At 45.3% G+C, this 27,965-nt stretch overlaps 1 protein-coding gene across 1 annotated transcript; it reads left to right on the top strand.

The window, feature by feature from the left end:
• LOC124047671 (rapamycin-insensitive companion of mTOR-like) lies at positions 1–27,270 on the top strand. The gene is made up of 38 exons (XM_046367981.1): positions 1–410; positions 549–596; positions 1,752–1,849; positions 1,951–2,015; positions 2,747–2,878; positions 2,976–3,039; positions 3,914–4,040; positions 4,124–4,293; positions 4,403–4,470; positions 5,962–6,029; positions 6,174–6,256; positions 6,530–6,617; positions 6,731–6,821; positions 6,925–6,991; positions 7,131–7,211; positions 7,384–7,484; positions 7,682–7,847; positions 7,939–8,040; positions 8,133–8,179; positions 12,721–12,856; positions 13,092–13,291; positions 13,535–13,661; positions 14,337–14,501; positions 14,652–14,728; positions 14,814–14,892; positions 15,005–15,202; positions 15,306–15,398; positions 15,537–15,643; positions 15,771–16,009; positions 16,277–17,366; positions 21,888–22,065; positions 22,263–22,347; positions 22,530–22,668; positions 22,871–22,929; positions 23,626–23,784; positions 23,911–24,034; positions 24,114–24,252; positions 24,318–27,270. Exons 1-38 carry the CDS (start codon positions 362–364, stop codon positions 24,390–24,392), a joined length of 5,184 nt encoding a protein of 1,727 aa, XP_046223937.1. The 5' UTR covers positions 1–361; the 3' UTR covers positions 24,393–27,270.
• Positions 27,271–27,965: the final 695 nt, after the last annotated feature.

The following is a 27,965-nucleotide window of genomic DNA, read 5'->3' as shown; positions in this document are numbered from 1 at the left end:
ACACTGTGAAAGTAGGGACGTACTCGTAAAATTCTCCAAATGTATACGTGGTTATTCAGCTTTAGGTAGGAGACACATTTCCAGCTACCAAGAGATCTGAGCGAATTATGGGCCTGACAGAAACTAAAGCAAATATTGCCGAATGTCGGTTGTCATAAATGGCACTGTCCTCGAATCACGAGAATGTTGAATTTACAATGATTTGCAATAGATGGTGCAGAAATACCTTTTATTTCCGTATTTATTAAATACTACAGCCCCATATACTGTGGTTGGGCTAGATAAGAGGCAATGAGTGTGGAATTTCTCGCGATAATCCTTGTTGATTCCGGTCCGGTCGGTGTTGAATGATTCTGTAAAGATGGCGGTCAGCATCCGAGGCCGTCCGAGTCGAAGCATTCGGATGCGAGGTGAGACAATATATATATTTCAGTCTGGACCAGAGATTAGCAACCCTCCAGAACACAAAGCGGAACTTTCATTGTACCTGTTAGTTGCTGGCTCCTTGCTAACCGTTAATGCTTGGTGTGTATGGTTTGCTTTGACAGGTCGGAATGACAGTGGGGAGGAAAATGTACCACTCGATCTCTCCAGAGGTGGGTGAATCAGATTGGAGCTTGGAGTCACCATACCAGCATTGAATCGAAGCTAGCTAATTTATTAGTAGGATGCTGCTAGCTTGCTACTAAATGGCCGAACATGGTAACTCCCTTTATTTACATTTAATTAGTTAGCTACATTGCTAACTGTGTTGACAACCTGGCTAAGTAGCATAGCTAGCAGCAATTCAAAACATGATCATCACGACATTGTTGTTTTGATGCATGTTATGGTTTGGATATTAGCAAGTGTCATTCAATGTTTCTAGCTGACTGCATATGGCTTGTATGCAATTCAATGCTAATTCAATGCTATTGATTTTCTACTAGAGAAATGTGTCCAAGTCCCTTCCTTGATTTATTTGCAGAATAGGCCCATGCCTTATTGAAGCTAAACTCCAACACACTCCTACTTTACATACATAATCCAAATGTTAAGGGCCTGTATTGCATTGTTTATGTTTTTCATCATGGTAGAGTTTGTAAACAAATTATTTAGTTATTGTTTGAAATTATGTAGCTACTGCATAAAAAGTGACGTAGGCAGACTTACCTCGAGTTTAGGATAGTAGCTCGCCTGTTAAACTGATGGATGTAACAGTAAGCCCCTAAAGGCATTTTCAAAAGTTAGTTGAATCATATTTCACCTTCAAAATGCCACAACCTGATCACCAGTATGATGATATGGTAATACTGAGTGCTTTTTTTGGTCACTGAAGTGCAATGGGTTTTCACAGCAGAGCAGTTCCACTACAATTCAGCTAAATATACATGTTGGCATCTTAACTGTTCTCATTACAGGAACACTCTGTCCAAGTGATATCCCCAGATTTCCTCGTGGACACTCTGAACCCGAAGTCACTTGACAGAAGCATAGAATAGCACATTCGGTCCATTGCCGAATAGTAATGTTTTACTGATTTATCGCATAAGATTTTATATTGCACACTCGGGTGAAGAAATCCCAAATGCCCTGATCCCAAATGTGTTTCTATTTCCAGTTTAGTGTTCCGGTCCCACTCATTAATGAGGCTTAGTCATGCTGGTCTCTCCTGAACACAGTGTGTTCTGTTACTGTAACGCATTGGAACAGAGTTGTAAACCAGTGAGAGAACCTTTCAGTTCATTGTACCTGTTGATGTTTCCTTTCAGATCCTTCAGACAACCTTCGGGAAATCCTTCAGAATGTTGCCAAGCAACAAGGAGTCTCCAACATGCGCAAACTCGGTCACCTGAACAACTTCATAAAGGTTTGTGGTGCAGCATCTCAGCAGACATTAAGTGTATGTAACGTCTGATTTGTTATGTTTGAATGTGTTCTCACGAGTATGTTTGTCTCCGTCTGTCACAGCTTCTCTGCAATGCAGGCCACTCAGAGGAGAAGCTTGGGTTTACACATGAAGAGATCGTCATCTGGTGATTCTTTCAAGAAATTAATCTTCAGTAGTGCTACGTATACAGTACCAGCTGTTTTTTTGTTGTTGTTACTTTTACCCCTTTTTCTCCCCAATTTCGTGGTATCCAATTGGTAGTTACTGTCTTGTCTCATCGCTGCAACTCCCGTACGGACTCGGGAGCGGCGAAGGTCGAGAGCCGTGCATCCTCCGAAACACAACCCAGCCAAGTCGCACTGCTTTTTGACACAATGCCCACTTAACCCGGAAGGCAGCCGCACCAATGTGTCGGAGGAAACACTGTGCACCTGGCGACTGTGTCAGCGTGCATTGCGCCCGCCCGCCGCAGGAGTCGCTAGTGCGCGATGGGACAAGAGCACCCCTGCCGGCCCAACAGTCCCTAACCAGGACGACACTGGGCCAGTTGTGCACCCCCCCATGGGTCTCCTGGTCGTGAACGGCTGCAACAGAGCCTGGACTCAAACCAGGATCTCTAGTGGCACAGTTAGCACTGTGATGCAGTGCCTTAGACCACTCAGGAGGCCCCCTACCAGCTGATTTATTTTCTTTCTTTCTTTGACCTATATTTAACTAGGCAAGCCAGTTAAGACAAATTCTTATTTTCAATGACAGCCTATGTTGTTTTCAGTTCCACTATACAATAAATTTTCCATTATAATGAAGTCAAGTGCTGATTTGTTTATTTCTTATTCTTCTCTCCCCCTCACACTTCCCATCCTGCCCCTTTTCTAGTCTCAGGTTAGCGCTGTTAAATGAGGCTAAGGAGGTGCGAGCTGCAGGGCTGAGGGCTCTACGCTACCTGATCAGAGACAGCGCTATTCTCCAGAAGGTCCTCCGTCTTCAGGTGGACTACCTGATCGCCAGGTGAGTGCTACATCTGAGCAGTGTGTGTGTGACTTATCCTAGTGTTGAGCCCACTTAACCTTTCAACCACTGAGTGACTGAGTATGTCCTTCTCCAGGTGCATAGACATCCAGCAAAGCAATGAGGTGGAAAGAACACAGGCTCTCAGGCTGGTGCGAAAGGTGAGACACCCCAACCTCTCCCAAACTAAATTAATTTTATGCATATTTTATCATTCAGTAAGATTTTGAATTACGACCAGTTATTTGAGTGATAATGCCAGAGAAGCTGGTGTTTGGAGGATATATTGTCTGTCTGGGCTGATGAGACAGTGGATTGCGCAGTCAGATGGAACAGAGTAAATGGGCATTTCAACGTCATAGCTTTAGCCGGTGGTAACTTGTGGAATAGACACCGGCTGGAATGCGGTTTTAACCAATCAGCGTCCAGGATTAGAGCCACAATCTTTATACCATAACATTGTTGAACTTGAATACTAATTTCTTGGCTTGAAGGGCATTCCAAAGCATGCATTATTTCCCTTTAACACACAGTATATTTGCACGGTACAATTCATTTTTACATGTTTGTTTGAGCTGACTAATCAAGCAAATCTGTTTGTTTGGTTACCACGGCAACTACTGTAGCTATCTAGTAAACTTTCTATCTACTTCAGTGGATGTTGAACACATTTCTTGAACGGTAAATAAACACATTTATAGTGGCATGTGTGAAATTTTAGCCATGGTATGAAAGGGATAATCAACTCAGGGCTCTATACATTTTCTGGAAAAATAATTCCACTCCGCTACCACGTTGTGGAACACACCTTTCATGTCATTCATTTTTTTCCATAGAACGTATAGCCCCTTGTTGATGATCCCTTACTTATTTAGTCAACATCTTTCTATCGTTCCACTGGATGTCATAAGGTGAATGCACCAATTTGTAAGTCGCTCTGGATAAGAGCGTCTGCTTAATGACTTTAATGTAATGTATCACATGAGTACTACTAAGTGAGACTCTGAACTGTCCCCTCTCTGCTGCCCCCTACAGATGATCACAGTGAATGCACTGCTCTTCCCCTCGTCTGTCACCAACTCCCTCATTGCCGTGGGCAAAGATGGGCTACAGGAGCGAGACCGCATGGTGCGCGTCTGTATCGCCATCATCTGTGAACTTGGTGAGTGAGGCACCACACGTGCCCACACATGTATCTATTTGTGATCTTTTGGTTAAACCCTGTGTGTTTCCTTTGTTCTGCAGCTGTGAAAAACCCCGTGGTGGTGGCTCAGAGGAGTGGTCTCAGCACCATTCTGAAGAACGTGATCGACTGTCAGCTGAGCCGCATCAACGAGGCACTCATCACTACCATCCTACACCTCCTCAACCACCCACACACACGCCAGTATGTGCGCTCAGATGTGGAGCTCGAGGTACTGACAATACACGCTCGAGCAGCATTCATTAATAGGAATTTGATTCATTTTATTATTTTCCTCATTGAATGTGATTTTAGTTTTTCTCGTTCTGTTTTTCTTCCAGCAAATCCTGGCCCCGTACACAGACTTTCACTACAGACACAATGCAGACACATCAGAGGGGCAACTCAAGTAAGTATGGATTTTACATACAGTACCAGTCAAAAGTTTGGACACACCTACTCATTCAAGGGTTTTTATTTATTTTATTATTTTATACATTGTATAATAGTAGTGAAGACATGAAAAATATGAAATTATTAGTAGCCACCCTTTGCCATGATGACAGCTTTGTACACTCTTGGCATTCTCTCAACCAGCTTCATGAGGAATGCTTTTCCAACAGTCTTGAAGGAGTTCCCACATATGCTGAGCACTTGTTGGTTGATTTTCCTTCACTCTGCAGTCCAACTCATCCCAAACCATCTCAATTGGGTTGAGGTCAGGTGATTGTGGAGGCCAGGTCATCTGATACAGCACTCTCCTTCTTGGTCAAATAGCCCACAGCCTGGAGGTGTGTGTTGGGTCATTGTCCTATTGAAAAACAAATGATAGGCCCACTAAGCACAAACCAGATGGGATGGCGTATAGCTACAGAATGCTGTGGTATCCATGCTGGTTAAGTGTGCCTTGGATTCTAAATAAATCACAGACAGTGTCACCAGCAAAGCACCCTGACACCATCACACCTCTTCCTCCATGCTTCACGGTGGGGCCACACATGCGGAGATCATCTGTTCACCTACTTTGCGTCTCACAAAGACACGGAGGTTGGAACCAAAAATGGCAAATTTGGACTCATCAGACCAAAGGACATATTTCCACTAATGTCTAATGTCAATTGCTGGTGTTTCTTGGCCCAAGCAAGTCTCTTATTATTGGTGTGCTTTACTAGTGGTTTCTTTGCAGCAATTCGACCATCTAGGCCTGATTCACACAGTCTCTTCTGAACAGTTGATGTTGAGATGTGTCTGTTACTTGAACTCTGTGAAGCATTTGTTTGGGCTGCAATATCTGAGGCTGGTAACTAATGAACTTATCCTCTTTTTATTTATTTTATTTAACCTAGTCAGTTAAGAACAAATTATTGTTTACAATGACGACCTACCAAAATGCAAAACAGCCTACCGAAATATCAACTGGTTCAGTTTGTCTCAATTGTTGTAATTTCTGAGGCTGGTAACTAATGAACTTATCCTCTTTTTATTTATTTTATTTAACCTAGTCAGTTAAGAACAAATTATTGTTCATACAAATATTTACACATGTTAAGTTTGCTGAAAATAAACGCAGTTGACAGTTTTTTAATTTTTAATTTTACCTTTATTTTACTAGGCAAGTCAGTTAAGAACAAATTCTTATTTTCAATGACAGCCTAGGAAGAGTGGGTTAACTGCCTGTTCAGGGGCAGAACGACAGATTTATACCTTGTCAGCTCGGGGATTTGAACTTGCAACCTTCCGGTTACTAGTCCAACGCTCTAACCACTAGGCTACCCTGCTGCCCAGTGAGAGGACGTTTATTTTTTTGCTGAGTTTGTGTGTCCAAACTTTTCACTGGTGTTGTTTTTACTGTATCAATTACTTTGGGGATGTTAATCATGCATTTTGATGTCCACACCAGGGAAGACAGGGAAGCTCGTTTCCTGGCCAGTAAGATGTCCATAGTTGCTTCCTTTCGCTCCTGGTCAGGTAAACATTAATCCTTCATATTCAATAATCTGTGAGTTTGAGTGTCTATATACCCTGATAGCTTTGATAAATGTTATTAGTGATGTGGTATGAACGTGTTCTTACCTGACCCTATGCTCTCTTTCTGTCTCAATCTCACCCCAGGCATCATTAACCTGTGCAAGACAGGCAACTCTGGAATCCAGTCTCTTATTGGCCTGCTCTGTATACCAAATGTGGAAGTAAGGGTAAGCATAGCATCAAATGGACATTATCAGCATGTGACAACTGAGGTCAAAAGGAATACAGTGTCCTCAAGTTTACCTCGAGATTGCTCTATGGTTGGGCTCAAAAACACAGATAACAATGTCACTCAGTTTAATGTAGGAATAATGTAGAGCACTCCCCTAAAACATATTATTTTCCCACTCCTCATCAAAATGTTATACATTTTTAATTAGGGGATAATGGAGTCACTATTAGACTGTGAAGTAAACATGGCTCCTCTCAATCTCCCACAGAAAGGCTTGTTAGAGGTGATGTATGATATATTCCGGCTCCCCATGCCTGTTGCGACCGCAGACTTTATTGAAGCACTTATCAGTGTGGGTGGGTACAATGTCACTGTTCACGTAAATAACCCCTAACCGCCTTATCATGCATCTCATGTGCCATATATTATTGAGTCACAAGGTGTCCTTGTCTTTATACTGCCCCTTTAGACCCCAGTAGGTTCCAAGACAGTTGGAGATTATCAGACGGCTTTGTGGCTTCTGAAGCCAAATGTATCCTTCCACATCGAGCTCGGTCAAGGTGAAAAATATATTTTAAAAATCCTGAATTTCAACTCTCCTTTACACATGATTATGGGACACATTCTCTGCATAAACTCAGTGTTCTCTGTCTGCCCCCTCAGGCCTGACCTAATGGATAACTACCTGGCTTTGGTACTGTCTGCCTTCATCAAGAGTGGACTTCTTGAGGTGTGGTCATCAATGTCAGAGGATCAATAAGTTTGTGTATATTCAACCAAATAGTGCTGTTGGATATCTGTCACTACCTAAAGATCCCACACGCAAGCCACTGTTGCCTGTCGTGTAAAGCCTGTGTACCGCTCAACAGGGTCTGATTGAGGTTATCACAAGCACCGATGACAACAACGCTGTGCGAGCCATCATTCTACTGGGAGAACTGCTTCACATGGTAACTCAAGTCATTGTCCTCTAAGACGTTAACATTATGTGGGGTCAATGAACTGGACCAGAGGATATGCTCTAGCAGTTTTTGACGTTAGTTTTTAATTATTATTTTTTTGGTGTCAGTTTGTAATTTGTTTTTCATGGTTCTTGTAACTGTTTTATTTTTGTTCCCCCAGGCCAACACCATCCTCCCACACTCCCACAGCCACCACCTGCACTGCCTGCCCACACTCATCAACAAGGCTGCCTCTTTTGACATCGCCCAGGAGAAGAGACTGTGAGTTCACTATAGACAGGGACCGTTGTGAGGAATTTACTCTGTAGCAGACAGGAGCAAAGGCTGTGTGACTATAGTTACATGAAACTTCCTACACTAATCTTCATTAAACAATGAATATGCTACAGGAGAGTCCCATAAAATACTTAGGATTTTGTGTTATTGACAATGGCACGACATCTATTGTCTTTTTTCAGACGGGCGAGTGCAGCGGTCAACTACCTGAAGCGCTTCCACGAGAAGAAGAAGAAAGGACCCAAACCCAACAGCCTGTACCTGGACCACATCATCCGCAAATCAAAGGCTTCACACTACTGTAGAGACCAGCACTTTAGACCACAGAGAGATATCTTTGTCATTAAGGTACATATCAAACCATGTCCCTGTGTTGCAACAAAAGCATCTGGGATTTGCTGTGGTGGTATTTGAAATGCTGTCCTTGTTTGCATTGCAGGACACTGAGGATGCTCTCATGATGAACCTGAGAGACAGCCACATCCTGAACCACAAAGAGAACCTGGACTGGAACTGGGTTCTCATCGCAACAATACTGAAGGTGAGTGGAGCAGGACTGCAATAAATCCAAACTTATTACAGTCTCTTTTTCAGTACTGACTTTTTTTTCATGTTGCCTTTACCCATCTGCAGTGGCCCAACGTTAACCTGCGGAGCAATAAAGATGAACAAATACACAAGTAAGTAACATTACAACCACTTTTATCACCAAACAAAAGGTAACATGAAGGGAATGTGCTTGTGGTGTTTGACTCTTTTGTTGCCTTTCCTCTCTGTCTGACGCTGGGCTTCTCTCTCTGTCTGTCTGACTGACTGACGCTGGACTTCTCTGTCTGTCTGACGCTGGGCTTCTCTCTCTGTCTGACTGACGCTGGGCTTCTCTCTCTGTCTGCTGACTGACGCTGGGCTTCTCTCTCTGTCTGACTGACGCTGGGCTTCTCTCTCTGTCTGACTGACGCTGGGCTTCTCTCTCTGTCTGACTGACGCTGGGCTTCTCTCTCTGTCTGACTGCTGGGCTTCTCTCTCTGTCTGTCTGACGCTGGGCTGACTCTGTCTGACTGTCTGACGCTGGGCTTCTCTCTGTCTGACTGTCTGACGCTGGGCTTCTCTCTCTGTCTGACTGTCTGACGCTGGGCTTCTCTCTCTCTGTCTGACTGTCTGACGCTGGGCTTCTCTCTCTGTCTGACGCTGGGCTTCTCTCTCTCTGTCTGACTGCTGGGCTTCTCTCTCTGTCTGACGCTGGGCTTCTCTGTCTGACGCTGGGCTTCTCTCTCTGTCTGACTGACTGCTCTTCTCTCTCTGTCTGACTGACGCTGGGCTTCTCTCTCTGTCTGACTGACGCTGGGCTTCTCTCTCTGTCTGACTGACTGACGCTGGGCTTCTCTCTCTGTCTGACTGACTGACGCTGGGCTTCTCTCTCTGTCTGACTGACTGACGCTGGGCTTCTCTGACTGACTGACGCTGGGCTTCTCTCTCTGTCTGTCTGACGCTGGGCTTCTCTCTCTGTCTGACTGTCTGGGCTTCTCTCTCTGTCTGTCTGACGCTGGGCTTCTCTCTCTCTCTGTCTGACTGACTGACGCTGGGCTTCTCTCTCTGTCTGTCTGACTGACGCTGGGCTTCTCTCTCTGTCTGACTGTCTGACGCTTGGCTCTCTCTCTGTCTGACGCTGGGCTTCTCTCTGTCTGACTGGGCTTCTCTCTGTCTGTCTGACGCTGGGCTTCTCTCTCTGTCTGACTGTCTGACGTCTGACGCTGGACTTCTCTCTCTGTCTGACTGTCTGACGCTGGGCTTCTCTCTCTGTCTGACTGTCTGACGCTGGGCTTCTCTCTCTGTCTGACTGCTGGACTTCTCTCTCTGTCTGTCTGACGCTGGACTTCTCTCTGTCTGACGCTGGGCTTCTCTCTCTCTGTCTGTCTGTCTGACGCTGGACTCTCTGTCTGACTGTCTGACGCTGGGCTTCTCTCTCTGTCTGACTGACTGACGCTGGGCTTCTCTCTCTGTCTGACTGACTGACGCTGGGCTTCTCTCTCTGTCTGACTGACTGACGCTGGGCTTCTCTCTCTGTCTGACTGACTGACGCTGGGCTTCTCTCTCTCTGTCTGACTGACGCTGGGCTTCTCTCTCTGTCTGTCTGACGCTGGGCTTCTCTCTCTGTCTGACTGTCTGACGCTGGGCTTCTCTCTCTGTCTGACGCTGGGCTTCTCTCTCTGTCTGACGCTGGGCCTCTCTCTCTGTCTGACTGTCTGACGCTGGGCTTCTCTCTCTGTCTGACTGTCTGACGCTGGGCTTCTCTCTCTGTCTGACTGTCTGACGCTGGGCTTCTCTCTCTGTCTGACGCTGGGCTTCTCTCTCTGTCTGACGCTGGGCTTCTCTCTCTGTCTGACGCTGGGCCTCTCTCTCTGTCTGACTGTCTGACGCTGGGCTTCTCTCTCTGTCTGACTGACTGACGCTGGGCTTCTCTCTCTGTCTGACTGACTGACGCTGGGCTTCTCTCTCTGTCTGACTGACTGACGCTGGGCTTCTCTCTCTGTCTGACTGACTGACGCTGGGCTTCTCTCTCTGTCTGACTGACGCTGGGCTTCTCTCTCTGTCTGTCTGACGCTGGACTTCTCTCTCTGTCTGTCTGACGCTGGACTTCTCTCTCTGTCTGTCTGACGCTGGACTTCTCTCTCTGTCTGTCTGACGCTGGACTTCTCTCTCTGTCTGTCTGACGCTGGACTTCTCTCTCTGTCTGTCTGACGCTGGACTTCTCTCTCTGTCTGTCTGACGCTGGACTTCTCTCTCTGTCTGTCTGACGCTGGGCCTCTCTCTCTGTCTGACTGTCTGACGCTGGGCTTCTCTCTCTGTCTGACTGACTGACGCTGGACTTCTCTCTCTGTCTGACTGACTGACGCTGGGCTTCTCTCTCTGTCTGACTGACGCTGGGCTTCTCTCTCTGTCTGTCTGACGCTGGACTTCTCTCTCTGTCTGTCTGACGCTGGACTTCTCTCTCTGTCTGTCTGACGCTGGACTTCTCTCTCTGTCTGTCTGACGCTGGACTTCTCTCTCTGTCTGTCTGACGCTGGACTTCTCTCTCTGTCTGTCTGACGCTGGACTTCTCTCTCTGTCTGTCTGACGCTGGACTTCTCTCTCTGTCTGTCTGACGCTGGACTTCTCTGACTGACTGTCTGTCTGACTGACTGGACTTCTCTCTCTGTCTGACTGACTGACGCTGGACTTCTCTCTCTGTCTGTCTGACGCTGGACTTCTCTCTCTGTCTGTCTGACGCTGGACTTCTCTCTCTGTCTGTCTGACGCTGGACTTCTCTCTCTGTCTGACTGACGCTGGACTTCTCTCTCTGTCTGACTGACGCTGGACTTCTCTCTCTGTCTGACTGACGCTGGACTTCTCTCTCTGTCTGACTGACGCTGGACTTCTCTCTCTGTCTGACTGACGCTGGACTTCTCTCTCTGTCTGTCTGACTGACGCTGGACTTCTCTCTCTGTCTGTTTGACTGACGCTGGGCTTCTCTCTCTGTCTGTCTGACTGACGCTGGGCTTCTCTCTCTGTCTGACTGACTGACGCTGGGCTTCTCTGTCTGTCTGACTGACGCTGGGCTTCTCTCTCTGTCTGACTGACTGACGCTGGGCTTCTCTCTCTGTCTGACTGACTGACGCTGGGCTTCTCTCTCTGTCTGACTGACTGACGCTGGGCTTCTCTGTCTGTCTGACTGACGCTGGGCTTCTCTCTCTGTCTGACTGACGCTGGGCTTCTCTCTCTGTCTGACTGACGCTGGGCTTCTCTCTCTGTCTGACTGACGCTGGGCTTCTCTCTCTGTCTGACTGACGCTGGGCTTCTCTCTCTGTCTGACTGACTGACGCTGGGCTTCTCTCTCTGTCTGACTGACTGACGCTGGGCTTCTCTCTCTGTCTGACTGACTGACGCTGGGCTTCTCTCTCTGTCTGACTGACTGACGCTGGGCTTCTCTCTCTGTCTGACTGACTGACGCTGGGCTTCTCTCTCTGTCTGACTGACTGACGCTGGGCTTCTCTCTCTGTCTGACTGACTGACGCTGGGCTTCTCTCTCTGTCTGACTGACTGACGCTGGGCTTCTCTCTCTGTCTGACTGACTGACGCTGGGCTTCTCTCTCTGTCTGACTGACTGACGCTGGGCTTCTCTCTCTGTCTGACTGACTGACGCTGGGCTTCTCTCTCTGTCTGACTGACTGATGCTGGGCTTCTCTCTGTCTGACTGACTGACGCTGGGCTGACTGACTGACGCTGGGCTTCTCTCTCTGTCTGACTGACGCTGGGCTTCTCTCTCTGTCTGACTGACGCTGGGCTTCTCTCTCTGTCTGACTGACTGACGCTGGGCTTCTCTCTCTGTCTGACTGACTGACGCTGGGCTTCTCTCTCTGTCTGACTGACTGACGCTGGGCTTCTCTCTCTGTCTGACTGACTGACGACTGGGCTTCTCTGTCTGACTGACTGACGCTGGGCTTCTCTCTCTGTCTGACTGACTGACGCTGGGCTTCTCTCTCTGTCTGACTGTCTGACGCTGGGCTTCTCTCTCTGTCTGACTAACTGACGCTGGGCTTCTCTCTCTGTCTGACTGACTGACGCTGGGCTTCTCTCTCTGTCTGACTGACTGACGCTGGACTTCTCTCTCTGTCTGTCTGTCTGACGCTGGGCTTCTCTCTCTGTCTGTCTGACGCTGGGCTTCTCTCTCTGTCTGTCTGACGCTGGGCTTCTCTCTCTGTCTGTCTGACTGTCTGATGCTGGGCTTCTCTCTGTCTGACTGTCTGACGCTGGGCTTCTCTCTCTGTCTGACTGACTGACGCTGGGCTTCTCTCTCTGTCTGTCTGACTGACGCTGGGCTTCTCTCTCTGTCTGTCTGACTGACGCTGGGCTTCTCTCTCTGTCTGTCTGACTGACGCTGGGCTTCTCTCTCTGTCTGTCTGACTGACGCTGGACTTCTCTGTCTGTCTGATGCTGGGCTTCTCTCTCTCTGTCTAACGCTGGGCTTCTCTCTTTCTCTGTCTGACTGACTGATGCTGGGCTTCTCTCTCTGTCTGTCTGACTGACGCTGGGCTTCTCTGTCTGTCTGTCTGACTGATGCTGGGCTTCTCTCTCTGTCTGTCTGACTGACGCTGGGCTTCTCTTTCTGTCTGTCTGTCTGACTGACTGATGCTGGGCTTCTCTCTCTCTCTGACTGACTGACGTTGGGCTTCTCTCTCTGCAGGTTTGTGCGCAGGCTGCTGTTCTTCTATAAGCCCAGCAGTAAGCTCTATGCCAGCCTGGAGCTGGACCACAGCAAAGCCAGGCAGCTCACTGTGGTGGGATGCCAATTCATTGAGTTCCTCCTGGAGTCTGACGAGGTGAGAGGGTTTACTATGAGGTAAAACTCTGATAGACTACTGATATTTACAAACAGCAGTAGAGAATTTCACTATGCAGGCCTATTAGCCTATTAATGAACAATAAAAATAAAATAAAACGTTTTAAACAACTTCTGATTGTAAACTCTTTTGATAATCAAATAATGACATGACCTTACTTTGACCTCTCTCACCATGTCCAACATTACCTGAACATTACGTTTCTGTGTGTCAGGATGGGCAGGTGTACCTGGAGGACCTGGTGAAGGACATAGTCCAATGGCTCTCCTCTTCCTCGGGGCTGAAGCCTGACCGCAGTCTCCAGAGCAATGGGCTGCTCACCACCCTCAGCCAGCACTACTTCCTGTTCCTGGGCACTCTTTCCTCACACCCGCACGGCGTCAAGATGCTGGAGAAGTGCAGTGTCTTCCAGTGGTCAGTCACTCAATGTCCATTAGTGTGTTATCTGGGTGTTTTCTTCCGGGTGTTTTTTTTTCTCTCTTGGGAGATCCCTAGTACCTTCAACAGGCCCATCTTTAGAGGTGCCTGGTGTCGTTGTAAGCTACTGCAGAGCATTTCCTTTGTCCTCTTTCACTCTCACTTCATCTTCACTCAAGTCACTGTGTTGTTGTGCGTACGGTACTTGAGCAGTGCATTGACCCTGTGCTCTCCGACTAGCCTGTTGAACATCTGTACACTGAAGAATCAGGACCACCTGCTGAAGCTCACTGTGTCCACACTGGACTACAGCCGTGACGGGCTGTCCAGGGTCATCCTGTCCAAGATCCTCACCGCTGCCACTGACGTAAGAACACCACCTCCTGCACTGAGAACGCACAGATGTAATTCACACAATAATTGATCAATCTTGGTTTCATAGAGAGGGCGGAGGAGCTTGCACAAGTTTTTGGAAAGAAACTACCTGTATTTCATTTGTTTATTGTGATGTGCAATTTGGTTTGTTGTGCTTTAAACGGAGCGTATGTGTTAGGGTTTCAGAATGACAGTAACTCCATAACAACATCGCAAGACTTTCGGGAACACCCGTGAACCAGACCAAACGGACCAGGCCGGGGTTTGGGGTTTGAGAAGTCAATGAGAGTAGTGAACAATTCTTCCTTAGTTGTTCATTAAACCTCAATCTAAAAGGCAGAATGTAGATTCGAGCCAAAGTTTGTAGTAGTTCACGAGTAACCTCGTTGAAAGTGGCAAACCGACACGTTAGAATCTTCGTCAAAAACAATTTAACATCAAAGGAGTGCCGTTGATTTTGACGGTCTGCACATGCACAGTACGGAGTGAGGTGACCGTTGCACCCGACGGCGTGTTTCTACTCGTGAGCCTAGCTAGCCAACGTCGCCATGACATGTGCTACAAGTGTGATAGGGGGTGATTTCTATTGGATAAAACTGCTTCTTCAATCTTCATACTGTCTTTGTCTCTAGCCTGTCCTCTTCTACCGTCTGTTTGTGTACCACAGAACTGCAGGCTGTATGCCACTAAACACCTGCGGGTGCTGCTGCGTGCCAACGTGGAGTTCTTCAGTAATTGGGGCATCGAGCTCCTGGTCACCCAGCTCCACGACCGCAACAAGACCATCTCCATGGAGGCCCTGGACATACTGGATGAGGCCTGCGAGGACAAGGTGAGGAATGAGGCGTCTGAGTTTTTGTTGCGGTGTCTTGCTATGTCATCCCTGGTCACTGCTGTACCTTACGGTCTGTAATTTAGTTTTAATCCAGTAGTTTTTGACTCCAGTAGTGTATTAGCTGAGATGTATTTTCTTTTCCTCCAGGCAAACCTCCATGCTCTGATCCAGATGAAGCCAGCTCTCACACACCTGGGGGACAAGGGTGTCCTGCTGCTGCTACGGTAAGCTGCTGGGAGAAAACTCCGCTCTTATTTGTAGTCTGTATTAGGTCCTTTTGTCTCTAACCTCTGTCATTTTTTTCTCCAGGTTCTTGTCCATTCCAAAGGGCTTCTCCTACCTCAATGAGAGGGGCTACGTCACCAAGCAGCTAGAGAAATGGCAGAAGGTACATTCATACTCAAGCAAACAATGTAATAAATTATGAGTGTCATCTTTTGGCTGTCGCATGAGCGCATAAAAAAACTGGTCGAGTTTTTATGTCATCGTATGTTTTGTAGGAGTATAACCTGAAATATGTGGACATGATAGAGGAGCAGCTGAACGAGGCTCTCACCACGTACCGTAAACCTGTCGACGGAGACAACTATGTACGTCGAAGCAACCAAAGGTTACAGAGGCCAAATGTTTATCTTCCTGTGCATCTGTATAGCCAGCTTGTCCATGACAAGACAGGCTGCCATCTACTGGAAGTCCAGGTAACTGCAGCTAGTTGAACCACCCACTATTACACTGGTCAAGTATCAATTAGGCCTACAGGCATAATGCATTTACCATTTTCGTTTCTTACTTTCTCTTTAGAATGTGGTTCCTGACCTAAGCTACACTGTTCGCTCCCCAATGCTGGACAAGTGGGAGGGCATTAAACAGCTTAAGGCAGCACTTTGGGCCTTGGTCAGTATAATTAAGAATGACTAACTACCACATCTATTCTAATTCGAGGATTTTCCCAATTATGTGCCAATTATTGACATGATTCACCCATGAAATCGTTTTCCTAATAACATGAGAGTTAATGTTGTTTGTTTCCAGGGTAACATAGGGTCGTCAAACTGGGGGTTGAACCTCCTGCAAGAGGAAGGGGTGATCCCTGACATAGTGGTTCTGGCTCTGCACTGTGAGGTTCTCTCCGTCAGAGGGTAAGACGTATTCATGTTTGAAACTCTCATATTGAAGGTGCTTCTAGTGAAGCAACATGCTTGTGCTGTCCCATAAGATTACTATATCTCTGTCCAGGACCTTTCTGTAATGTCTGACTCTGTGTAGGACGTGTCTGTACGTGTTGGGGCTGATCTCGAAGACTCGTCAGGGTTGTGACATGCTGAAGCAGCACGGCTGGGACGCTGTGAGACATAGCCGCCGGACGTTATGGCCCGTTGTCCCTGATGACATGGAGCCCCACCCCAACCCCCCCAGCCTGCTGTCCTCAGTCCCCTCCAGCCTCAGCCTCGCCTCTGACTCCACCAGCTCCATGCACAACAGTGAGAGTGACTCCACACAACCCAGTAAGTCTCTAGTCGTCATTGTGCAACTAGTTATAATTTATTTTTAACTGGTACAGTATCTCCAAATGTTTACACCAAACTACCAAGTACATTTGATTTATAATATATATCCTTATTATTTTAATAAATACTTTCTTAACCAACAATGCAGTTAAGAAAAAAGTGTTAACGTCTTGGAAGCGTTTCACAGTAAGGCCTACCCCTGTTATATTTGGTGCATGTGACAAAAACAATTTGTTTTGATTAACCGTGAAAGGTCACTTCCAGGTATGTACATCATGGACGATGAGAGGCTGGAGAACTGTGACCTGTCGGACGATCCTCCTATGTACATGAGACCCAAGTACAAAGACCGCAGCCCCTTCAATCTCCTGGCCTCCAGCCGCTTCCGTAACCGCCTCCTCCACTCCCTGTCGCTATCTGGGAAGAAGCTCCGCAGCAACAGCGACCCCAAAGGCATTCCCAGGGGCCGCGGAGGAGGGGTAGAGGGGGAACAGGGGCGCAAACGCACCGTCACCGAGCCCAGCTACACCTTTGGATCTTCAGACATCTTTCCAATCTATAACGACGGCCACCTGCCCAAAAGCCCTTCTGTCAACCTAGAAACTTCCTTTGTGGGCAGCAAGGCATCTGAGAACCGGGGCAGCACCCCCAGCTTTGGGGAGGGGGAGGGGAGGTTGCCAGGCCGGTCAGTGGGGGTAGGAAGGTCAGGGGTGGGTGAGAACCAGAGCGAACAGGCTAGCCGGGAGCGCCTGGCTGGGTATGGCCCGTCCGGAGGAGGCGGGGGGACTCAGTTTAAATCGCGCAGTCAGAGCTTCAACACGGACACGACCACCAGCGGCATCAGCTCTATGAGCTCCAGCCCCTCCAGGGAGACCCTGCCCTCCACCATCGACACGGACGGTGTCAGCATCAACAGTGTGATCAGCGCCCAAACCATCCAGACCCTGACCTCCCTCACCCCCCAGCCCCACACCGCCCACCTCTCCTCCCTGTCTAAATCCAGCTCTGCCTCCCTGGTGCCCCCCGGCTCCTCCCACACCCTTCCTCGCCGCGCCCAGTCCCTCAAGTCGCCCTCGTTGACCACCCTGAGCGGCCTAACGGACTGCAGCCTCATGTACTCCAACTCCAGGGACGCGCTGGGCTACGCCACGCTGAAGTACGCAAGTTGTCGTGACACGTACGCCAGTCAGCGTGATGCGCTGGGCTACGCTACGCTGAAGAGGCTTCAGCAGCAGAGGATCCACTCATCCCTGTCCCACAGCGAGGCTCTGGCTTCCCCAGCCAAAGACATGCTCTTCACCGATACCATCAACATGAAGACTGGCAGCCTGGACTCCAGACTCACCCCAAGGAGGTAACAGACACGCACATACACATAAATCAGGGATGCAAACTAGTCACCTTTTGGCGAAATTTGCTGTTTTGAATCCAAAATAAGTGACCTAAGTGATTCATGTAGATCCGATGAGAAAAGTTTGGATGGAGGGAGGTTTGGATCACTACTGGCTGTAAGAGAATGAGTAATGCGCGCTTGGAGCAATACTGGCTGCTGTATCTAAGGCTCAACCAGTCGTTTACATAACAACAGAATGCAGCGCAGTATGTGACTGAAGAAAGAAGAGACAACCAACTTACTAGTTACAGCATCAGCTCACACTCTCTGGAAAGGCAGCTTGCCAGTTACAGCAGCGATAACAAAGAGGTAATGTTAGGTGAGGAGCCTGACCACGGAGACGGGGGTGAGAAGGTGCTGAAGTGTACTGAGCTGAGCTGAGCTGTAGCCGAAAAACTACTGGCATTTCGAAAGTTTGAAGTGAAGGAGAAAGTGTGATGAAACAAGTGTTACCATTGTTAGGTATCTTCTTAGCTGGATCGAATTCTCAGTAGCTAGCCAGAGAAATGTTGAGCAACATTAGCCAACTTATCTGATCAAGTAATTGAGTTTATGGTGTGAAAATTAGCTTGCCAATAAAGTCCGCCAGCTAATGTTACAACGTTATGAGCTAACATTAGTAACCTAACCAATTCACTATAATATTAATTGGTATACGACTCCTTACCGTTCCTTAAGTTATAACGCGTTAGTTGCTTACTGGATCCTGGCAATCTGTGTGAAATGCTAACGAACTAACCACCATCTGTTAAAACTAGCGGCACCCCTCGACAACATTCCGCAAATTCAATGATTATTATTTTTCATACATTAACAAGTGCAAATACACCAAATGAAAGATAAACTTCTTGTTAATCTACCCATCGTTTACGATTTCAAAAAGGCTTTACAGCGAAAGCACAACATATGATTATGTTAGGTCAGAGCCAAGTCACAAAAACACACACAGCCATTTTGCCAGCCAAAGAGAGGAGTCACAAAAAGCAGAAATATAGATCAAATTAATCACTAACCTTTGATGATCTTCAACAGATGACACTCATAGGACACAATACATGTATGTTTTGTTCGAAAAAGTGCATATTTATATCCAAAAATCGCAGTTTACATTGGCGTGTTACGTTAAGTAATGTTTTGCTTCCAAAACATCCGGTGATTTTGCAGAGAGCCACATCAATTTAGAGAAATACTCATAATAAACATTGATAAAAGATACAAGTGTTATTCACAGAATTAAAGATATACTTATCTTTTTACTGGGATGGAGTAGCAAGCAGTTTACTCTGGGCACACTTTTCATCCAAACGTGAAAATGCTGCCCCCTATCCCAAACAGGTTTTAACAAATGTTTCCCCTCTACGGTATGTGGTTAATTTTCCGAATGAGAGAATTAGGTGAAAACAAGCAACTCCTCATTTAACAATTGGATTCAGGAATTAAGTGTAGCTGGAGCTGGAACTGGCTTAAGCTGGATGCCACTATAGAGGTGAAAGGAACACCACACACTTTCCCTCTTTTACACTTTTGCTTGCACATTGTAGAACAGATGTTAACAGACAGAAAGTGTACAATGTGATAATGTGCACTGTAGCCCAAATATATTGTTTTTGTTGTGTTGAACTTGACAGTTACACGTGTGAGTGAGGGGGAAATAAACTTTTTTTTACTCAGTGAACATTATTTTGCACACATGTAGCCTTGTGTCCTTGATTGATGTCTATAGTGGCCTGTTTGTTTCATTCTATTTCTACTTTAAGATGTATTTTTTTCCAATATAAGTGCAATATTTACAGTTTAAGTCTGAAGTTTACATGCACCTTAGCCAAATACATTTAAACTCAGTTTTTCATAATTTCTGACATTTAATCCTAGTAAAAATTCCTAGTCTTAGGTCAGTTAGGATCACCACTTTATTTTAAGAATGTGAAATATCAGAATAATAGTAAAGTGATTTATTTAAGCGTTTATTTCTTTCATCACATTCCCAGTGGGTCAGAAGTTTACATACACTCAATTAGTATTTGGTAGCATTGCCTTTTAAATTGTTTAACTTGGGTCAAACGTTTTGGGTAGCCTTCCACAAGCTTCCCACAATAACTTGGGTGAATTTTGACCCATTCCTCCTGAGAGAGCTGGTGTAACTGAGTCAGGTTTGTAGGCCTCCTTGCTCGCACACGCTTTTTCAGTTCTGCCCACAAATTGTCTATAGGATTGAGGTCAGAGCTTTATGATGGCCATTCCAATACTTTGACTTTGTTGTCCTTAAGCCATTTTGCCACAACTTTGGAAGTATGTTTGGGGTCATTGTCCATTTGGACCCATTTGCGACCAAGCTTTAACTTCCTGACTGATGTCTTGAGATGTTGTTTCAATATAGCCACATAATTTTACTTCCTCATGAAGCCATCTATTTTGTGAAGTGCACCAGTCCCTCCTGCAGCAAAGCACCCCCACAACATGATGGTGCCAACAAGACATTTGTGGTGGTTGAAAAAACGTGTTATAATGACTCCAACCAAAGTGTATGCCAACTTCTGCGTTCACAAGCGTTCTATTATAAAGGCTGTCATGGCTAACTGCAATATTACTGTATTGTTTTTTTTTTCTCAAGACTTAAGTGTCATTTGCAGTAAAGTCTAGGCAACAAATAACATTGGATTGCTTTCTTTACATTTTTTGCCTTTGAGTTAGGTTCATATTAACCACTTTTATTTTACACACAGAGACTGATCATGTAGATTATATTCTTTGTTGTTTAATTAGTTAACCTGCATTTCCTTCTAGAAGGGATTCTTTTGCATGATTCAGTGTTTTTTAAGTGTCACCTTTTTGGGCTCTCAGTAGTTTGCATCCCTGATACATACACCTACACACATTCAAACATATGCCTCCAATCACTCAGTCCCCCCTCGACTTGTCCACACACACACTCCTCTAGGAACTATTTTCCTAGAATCTCCCACGACTAATACTATTTCTCGGAAATACTCCCGTCTCCCTCATGAAAAGATCAACAGTTTGACCTCTGCTCTGGCTTGAATGGATGTTCCAATTACTTCGGGAATTTGATGAAATGTACCAGGAACTTTGTTGAAACCAAAACATTGAGTAATTCCACTTGTAACTATTACAACATTTTTTTTCTCTGAAATACTCCCGTCTCCCTCATGACAAGATCAACAGTTTGACCTCTGCTCTGCCTTGAATGAATGTTCCAATTACTTCTGGAATTTGCTGAAATGTACCAGGAACTTTGTTGAAACCGAAACAATGAGTAATTCCACTTGTAACTATTACAACATTTTTTTGTCGTCCACTTCCTCAGTAGACTTATCCTTACCAGGATCATGTTCTTAAACAACAGTATCTGAATCATGTTAAACAACTGTATCTGATGACAGATCTTCGGTAAAGTCGTGTCTCTTCAGCCTTCAGCAGCCCTCCCTCAATGGGAGTAACATGCTGTGTGTGTGCTGTTTCTGATGGTCCCTTTTTCAGTAGGTGCTCAGTAAAAAGGTTTGGCTGTTTGGGTCACGGTGGGCCAGCTGGGTCCAGTCGCAGGCCTGTCAGAGCCCTCTTTCCACGGTGCGTGGACAGACATCTTAACAGGCGCTAGCTCACCCTCCCCCTCCCTCCCTCTCCCCCTCCTCTATTGGATGTTCCTTATTTGACACCATAGAGGAGGAGCTAAGCTGCAACACCCCCGTCCCCCACATCCACCCTTGGCATCAACGTTATTTTGCCCCTTCTATGGTAGCAAAATTCCAGTAACTTCTCCAAAATTCACAGCTTTTCCAGAAATCCTGTTAATTTTGAGTTTGGGTTTATTTTATTTTTACAGGGACATTATTCAACGTTTCAGTAAAGGTGCAGGTTTTAGCCAGCCGGCTAATTTTCAACCACAGTCCCTGGGCAAGTTATTAAAAACAATTACAATATAGACAATAGCAACATAGGACAAGCAAGACATAGCATACAGACAGAGCAACATAGACAAGCAAGACATAGCAACAGACATAGCAACATAGACAAGCAAGAACAACACAGCAACATAGAACAAAAAGCAGCAAGACAAAATTCATTAAAGCAACAAAGTGTTTCCACACCTCACAAGCTACAGACAACAGACAACATGGAAAGCGGCAACATTTTGGGGAAGTTACAGAAATGTTGTAAACCTAGGCCCTTCTGAGCCCTGCTGTGGTCATTTGAGTCGACGTGACTCCACTGTTCCTACATCCTAAATGTTCATCTATATTATGGTGTGGGAAGTCTAGCCCTCCTTTTTTCCTGACCCGTGTCCCTGACTGAGGCAACCAACTGCTGATTGCATGTAGAAAGTCGAGTCAAACCTACCTCATGTTTGCATTGTTCTATAAGTATAGTCTTGTCTCTTTTACTCAGTATTGATCTCTCTTTCTCCCCACCCCATCACACTACCTGCCCTGCCTCCTAACTCACTGTATCTCTCGCCATCTCTAGGTTCCTGAAGGCTCTGAGTTTTGCCTCTCTGGATAAGGAGGATCTGCTGAGCCCCATCAGCCAGACCACTCTGCAGCGGTCCTCCTCAGTGAGATCCATGGTGTCCAGTGCCACCTATGGCAGCTCTGATGACTTCATCGGCCTGGCGCTGCCCGTGGACATCAACAACATGTTCCAGGTAGTGACCATCGTTTTACCCCTCACTCTGAACCCAGACGCACTGAGCCCTCTGGCCCACTCCACTCCCCATCTCATCTGCCCACTGACCTATCAATTTAACTTGTGCTCTAAATATTTTACCAAAGAAATTGAGGTTGTTTATATATTTAAGGATAAAGCTGTGAGTGTTGCTAACTGTAGCATTATTTTTTTTAGATAAAAGAAACACCATATTTCCTGAAGAGAACCAGCCCGCCCTCTGAGGACAGATCTGCCAAATTCTTCTCTGGAGACTCTGATGGTAAGAAATACCCCAGGGTCAACACAATCCTTCAGTAAGGATTTGTATAGCACAGAGCTTAAGGGGGGGTGGATCATGGCTCTGCTTGAGATAAGAGGCCCGCTCAGGACCAACAGGCTTGAATAAAAAGAGGTAAATGTATGATCGTGTGTGTGTGTGTGTGTGTGTGCTCCTACCCCCAGGTCCCAGCCCTCACTCCCGGCATGCTGTGCTCCGCTCCCAGCTGAGCATCACAGAGCTGATGGGGGTGAGCCGTGCAGAGCAGCAGCAGCTACTGGGCTCAGAGGAGACTGGTCTACAGGAACACAACTCACGTTCAGTGTGTATATAGAACACATATGTCAGACAATCCGGCCCGCGAGATGAATGATCTTGATTTATTATTAGAACGTCAATTGTCTTACTGACACATTTGAATGTAGAGAAAGGCTGTGATGAGTTCCTGAGGCCCATTGTTTTGTTTTTTGGGGGGCAGGGGGACTAACAGATGCATATCTGTATTCCCAGTCTTGTGAAACCATAGATGCCTCTACTGCACTGGGTTGACTGTGCTTGGCTTCAGCGCATCCAACAGCCACCCAGGTCAGCTGCAGATACATTATATTTATACTGAACAAAAATGTCAACACAACATGTAAAGTGTTGGTCCCATGTTTCATGAGCTGAAATAAGTTCCCATAAATGTTCCATACAAGCTTATCTCTCTCAAATCTTGTGCACAAATTTGTTTACATACCTGTTAGTGAGCATTTCTCCTTTGCCAAGATAATCGATCCGCCTGACAGGTGTGGCATATCAAGAAGCTGATTAAACAGCATGAACATTACACAGGTGCCCTTTAGGCTGGGAACATTAAAAGGCTACTCTAAAATGTGCAGTTTTGTCACACCACACAATGCCGCAGATACACTTGGCATGCACAATGAACACAATTGCATTTTATCGATGACAATTTGAATGTAGAGAAAGGCTGTGATGAGTTCCTGAGGCCCATTGTTTTGTTTTTTGGGGGGCAGGGGGACTAACAGATGCATATCTGTATTCCCAGTCTTGTGAAAACCATAGATTAGGGTTTATTGAAATACACTTATTTGACTTATTTCCTCATATGAACTGTAACTCAGAAAAGATCATTGAAGTTGTTGTATGTTGCGTTTTATATTTTTGTTCAGTGTGTATATAGAACATTGTGCTGTTTTATCAATTATTTTTACATTACATTATATTAGCAGTCTGCGACCAATAAACAACTTAATTGAATTCTCCTTTCTCCCTCAGACTTGACGGAGGACCACCCTTTCTCAGAGTGGTGCAGTCCGCCTGTGCAGAATCACCTGGAGGTCATGGCCCAAAGCAAAGTGTCAGGGCTGTCTGGGTGCAGTGATGTTATGTCCCAGGGCTCCCCAGGAAGAACCCGCAGCACTGAACTGGTTTTGGGTAAGTGTTTTAAAAATATATATTTTCTCTCATACAATGCTTTTCTCACAAGTGAAAGGTTATTTTGTTTGTTCAAGAGGAATGGACTAAACCTCCTGGCTATCTGTGGTCTCTCTCCCCCCTCAGGAGTGAAGTCCATCCCAGAGGATGCACCGGCCGGCAGGGTTCTCCTCAGGAAGGAGGTCCTGCGTCTGGTGGTCAACCTCAGCTCCTCTGTCGGGACCAAAGGCCACGAGACTAACCTGCTAACGTAAGACACACACACACATTCCTTTCACAACACACACTCAAACCCGAGGTTGATATCCCTGTTTCTTTTGTCTTGACAGGATCAAGGAGAAGTTCCCCTATGCGTTCGATGACATTTGTCTCTACTCTGAGGTGTCCTACCTGCTGGCCCACTGCATGTTTCGTCTGTCGGCACGCCGCTTCATCCAGGAGCTCTTCCAGGACGTGCCATTTATCCCGGTAAACGCACACATTCATAACAATACATGTTGACTGGCTTCTATTGACCTCTGTCTCTTCCTCAGATGTACAAAGAGGCAGAGAGCATCCTCTCCATGCCGCCAAAGAACGGATCGACTGACCCTCCTGCTGAGCCTTGAGTCATCCTGTGTTTCTTCCCTTCCCTCTTGCAGCCAGTCAAACCCTGAGTCACACCCCCCCAGTCAAAACCTGAGTCACCACTACTGATCTACTAGTCACACACCCCCCCCCCAGTCAAACATAGTCACCACTACTGCTCTTCCAGTCACATACCCCCCCCTTAACTTTCAGTCAAACCCCACCCCCGACTTGAGTCAACACTAACCACTGAAACACCCCCACATCCTCCCTTAATTATCCATACCAGAGTGTGTCCTCCTAGGATTGGGACACAAATGGAGAGAAGAGAAACTAGAGGGAAGAAATATGTTCTTCCTATTGACTTTAAGATCTGATGGATGGATAACACAGGATGAACAAACACATGTTTTATCTGACCAAATGAGCAAGCTGTGTTTAAATTTTAAAAAATAAAGTGTAAAAAAATAATAATTTAAAGTTCATATTTGGAAATTCATCACCAACAGAACTTGGACCACAATCAAATCCAAAATGGCATAATACAAACATGTAGAACGGTCCATCATTTCTGAGGGCTTCTTCAGTTTTTCTAAGTATATGACTGCAGCCCAACCACTTATATGAAATAACTTAACATGTTGTTTTTAGCTCAGCTTCTCCAAAAGTGGATCCACTGACTTTGACTAAAACACTGAAGAGGACGGGTTCCTCTGCATGACACTAAAACCTCTCCGCATCTGGAGAGATCTGGAGACCATGACATTGTGAATATCCATATGTCTATTTATTGTACCAGAACAAAGAACAGTGAAGGAGAATAGTGCTGAAAAGGCTTTTGGTATCGCTCTATTGAATGACTGCAGATACAGGTAGGCTAGATGATCAGTCACTGATGCAGTTTGGTTGTTGTATGTTTTGTTGACATGTGCTGCAGAGGAAACATTCCTCCTTGCCCCTTGCTGGATGTTGTTGTTGTTTGTCTATGTTTTTAAGCATTCATGCCAAGAACTGAATAACTACATATAGGAGTGAAATCTACCAAATTATTGCCATTGAACATCGGTCTGTGTGTTTCAGCACAGAGGAGTTATTTACGCTCAGTTATTGAACTGATGTTTGAAACCAAGGCTGCATGCATTATTGTTTATTACCTAGCTAAACCCTAAAAGTAAAAGCACAGGGTTAGGACATTAGATTTGGTTCTCATCAAGGTGAAAGAAGACACATGTATGTGACTATACGGTAGTGTTGATGTAGTCATGTTATCACATGCTAGACTGCTCCTTTTTCTGCCGTGGAATTCCCTAGAACATGGTCCAGGACAACAGTCACTACTTGATGGCCAGGGATGAAATTCTGCTTCAGTATTGGGCAGAAGTAATTTGCCATTCCAGTCAGTTGCCATTCCTTGGGAGATGCTGTCTGCTTGTCCTCATTCCGGTAAAACTGGAGAATAATGAAACTGGAGCAAACATCTTAAAGTGGAGAGCAGGGCCTGCCTGAACATGTGCAATAACAACACTCGTTTCATTTGAAAACCCTTCCAATGACAGCCACTTCCATTATCCAGAAATCTATCTACATGTTTGTGAAATTCTGATGGTTTAAAACATTTCAATATGGGATTGTACTGGTGTTTTTTGCTATGCAAGATGAGTAATGGGGCTTTTTTTCAGCTTTTTTAAACATTTTGTTTAGGCAGCTGAAATGACATTGCCTTATTTTTCGGAATGCTCTGACATATATGAGACAATACTTTTTTACTTGTAATATAAATTAAAAGTAAATAATTCTGGCCCTAATTATAGCTGAATTAATTGATGAATAGGTTGTGAAAATGATAAGCAACCAATGTTAAGGCCACAATCTACCTATGCCTGTTGTAGAGAGAAGAGCCTGTCAAAAGCACCTGCTTGGTTTTAGAGTGCTGAGGTTGAGCTTGGGTGGTTTGGGAATTAGATGTTGTGTTGTTTAGTAACTGTTTTAAAGTAATGGTGGTTACCATTGTGTTAATTTCCAACCTGCCTTGAACATTCACTTTGACTGACGATGCTACTTCTATTGCTGCACTGTTTGTGCTGATTCATTCAACAACAACATGCACTTATGACTGACTCAATGGAAATGTTTAGTCCTACTGTTTATGATGGCCTTGGTTAGTTAAGTGATGAAGTGGTTAGAGAAATGGACATGGTGAAAAGAGGTTTTGGGTGCAGTTCAATTGCACTGAGCAATCAACATTCCTCTGTATAAATGCATTGTGTTGAAAACATAAGTCCTCTGCAAGTGGAGAATTCTATAGTTGCAGTACAATGTGCATGTTTGATCACTATTCTAAATTAAAAAGAAATGGGGACATTTTAATTTAGCAGATTCCTCTATTCCTTCGTAGATCTTCCTTTTGTATTCAACTAACTGCAAATTCTAAATAAATCAAATGTTACATTTCATAGCAGGTTTTAACATTATACTGATGTTTCAGATAGATGTTGAATAAGGTCAGTTATTTGGGAACATAGTTGTACAAGTTCTGTTATGGACCAAAAAGCCAAACTGACTTAACTAGTTGGAATTGTTCTCTAGCAATTAGAACAAGAAGTAACAACCTCAAATATTTAACTGCCATGTGCATTGAGACATTTGAAAAAATGTGCCCCTTGTTCTTTAAAGCTCTTTTTCTGAGCTTCTCTAAAGCACTGTATGGAGATCTGAAAACAAATCCTTTTATATACCTGTACTGTTTAGGAACAAAGAGACAAAGATACATGTTTTCTCTTGAGGAAAGATATAACACTTAAGAAGCTGTATGACTTTTTTTGACCAATTTGTGGTTTCTATGTTTTTGGCATTATATGGGCCATTAGAATAAATCTTAAGGGATGCATATTGATAATAAAAACAGACATCAACTGCTCACTTATGTCACTATTTTTGTGTATATGTGTCTATGATGGATTGTCCAAAAACAGTATTCAATCCAAAACCATAAACTAGTTTTCCATCCAATTGGTGAGATTTTCATGCAAATATTCAAAGATTGCATCATTAACAAGAAGCAATAAAACTGCCCTTCTTTAGACTAGTTGAGTATCTGGAGCATCAGCATTTGTGGGTTCGATTACAAACTCAAAATGGACAGAAACAAAGCCTTTCTTCTGAAACTCGTCAGCCTATTCTTGGTTTGTGAAATGAAGGCTATTCCATGCGAGAAATTTCCAAGAAACTGAAGATCTCGTACAATGCTGTGTAATACTCCCTTCACAGAACAACGCAAACTGGCTCTAACCTGAATAGAAAGAGTGGGAGGCCCCCAGTGCACAACTGTGCAAAGGGGACAGGTGCATTAGAGTACCAAGTTTAAGAAACAGACTCCTCACAAGTCCTCAACTGGCAGCTTCATTAAATAGTACCCGCAAAACACCAGTCTCAACGTCAACAGTGAAGATTCGACTCCGGGATGCTGGCATTCTAGTCAGAGTTCCTCTGTCTAGTGTCTATTCTTTTGCCCATCTTAATCTTAAACTTCAAACAGGATGCTCACACCACAAGGCATACAGTAATATCAGTGACATAGCTATTTGTGTTTTGCTGTTAAGCTTATAAAATGTCAA

The sequence above is a fragment of the Oncorhynchus gorbuscha genome, linkage group LG11 (genome assembly GCF_021184085.1).
Source record: "Oncorhynchus gorbuscha isolate QuinsamMale2020 ecotype Even-year linkage group LG11, OgorEven_v1.0, whole genome shotgun sequence".
NCBI classification, from domain to species: domain Eukaryota; kingdom Metazoa; phylum Chordata; class Actinopteri; order Salmoniformes; family Salmonidae; genus Oncorhynchus; species Oncorhynchus gorbuscha.
Note: the sequence above shows the minus strand (reverse complement) of the source record. Positions and strands in the feature narration are given on the sequence as shown.

Coding starts and splice junctions, on each gene's coding strand:
- LOC124047671 (XM_046367981.1), top strand. CDS start 362: ATGGCGGTCAGCATCCGAGGCCGTCCGAGTCGAAGCATTCGGATGCGA. Junction 2,879..2,975: donor GTGGACTACCTGATCGCCAG/GTGAGTGCTACA, acceptor GTCCTTCTCCAG/GTGCATAGACATCCAGCAAA. Junction 7,485..7,681: donor ATCGCCCAGGAGAAGAGACT/GTGAGTTCACTA, acceptor GTCTTTTTTCAG/ACGGGCGAGTGCAGCGGTCA.